The sequence below is a fragment of the Eimeria mitis genome, genomic scaffold (assembly GCF_000499745.2).
Source record: "Eimeria mitis Houghton genomic scaffold, Emh_scaff2054, whole genome shotgun sequence".
Taxonomy (NCBI): Eukaryota; Apicomplexa; class Conoidasida; order Eucoccidiorida; family Eimeriidae; genus Eimeria; species Eimeria mitis.
The window spans coordinates 7,266-7,890 of NW_013570377.1; the positions used below are offsets into that span (position 1 = coordinate 7,266).

Sequence of the window (625 nt, forward strand, 5' to 3'; positions counted from 1 at the left end):
CGGTGTTGCTGTTCAGCTTTTTGATAGAGTAATGGCTGTTATACACCGCGCAGATATTATGTATGGTGTTAGTGGCGATAGAAAGCAGCACCCGTTGCGGTGTCTGTTGTATAGGGGTGGTGGGGTTGTAAACCCTCTCCTTTTGTATCAGCTCATCGCTATCTGCTGCCTTGGCTTTGCCGATAGACTTGAGGCCATCACCTCTACAGACTACGGCGTCATCATCAGCATATGGAAAGCAAATACAGTGGGGATGCTGCGCAGTGTATGGCCACCAGCTCCTGCTGCTGCAGCAGCAGCAGCAGCAGCAGCAGGGGGGGGAGCAGCAGCAGCAGCAACAGATGCACTGCAGCAGAAACTACTCATCATAGAAAGAATCATCATCGCTTATATTTCTCCCGCGGGAAACATCGCCGTTGCGCCTGTCTCCGAGCTCACCGAGAGTCTCCTTAATGTTGCATATCTTTTTGCTGCTGCAACATACAAAGCTGCTCTCAATAAAAAAGCACAAGCAGCAGCAGCAGCAGCAGCAGCAGCAGCAGCAGCTGCTGCTGCTGCTGCTGCTGCTGATGATGATGCTGCGGTTGGAGATGCTGCTGATGGGGCTGATGCCGAAAATACGCAG

General features: G+C 52.2%; 1 protein-coding gene across 1 annotated transcript in view; it reads left to right on the top strand.

The window, feature by feature from the left end:
- The window catches only part of EMH_0047960 (uncharacterized protein), a gene marked incomplete at both ends in the record, with an annotated part of 3,049 nt that overhangs the window by 2,154 nt on the left and 270 nt on the right, over positions 1 to 625 (top strand). The window contains 2 exons of the mRNA XM_013496347.1: positions 1 to 28; positions 187 to 623. Coding sequence (XP_013351801.1) covers positions 1 to 28; positions 187 to 623 — 465 coding nt within the window. The remainder of the gene's footprint in view (positions 29 to 186; positions 624 to 625) is intronic.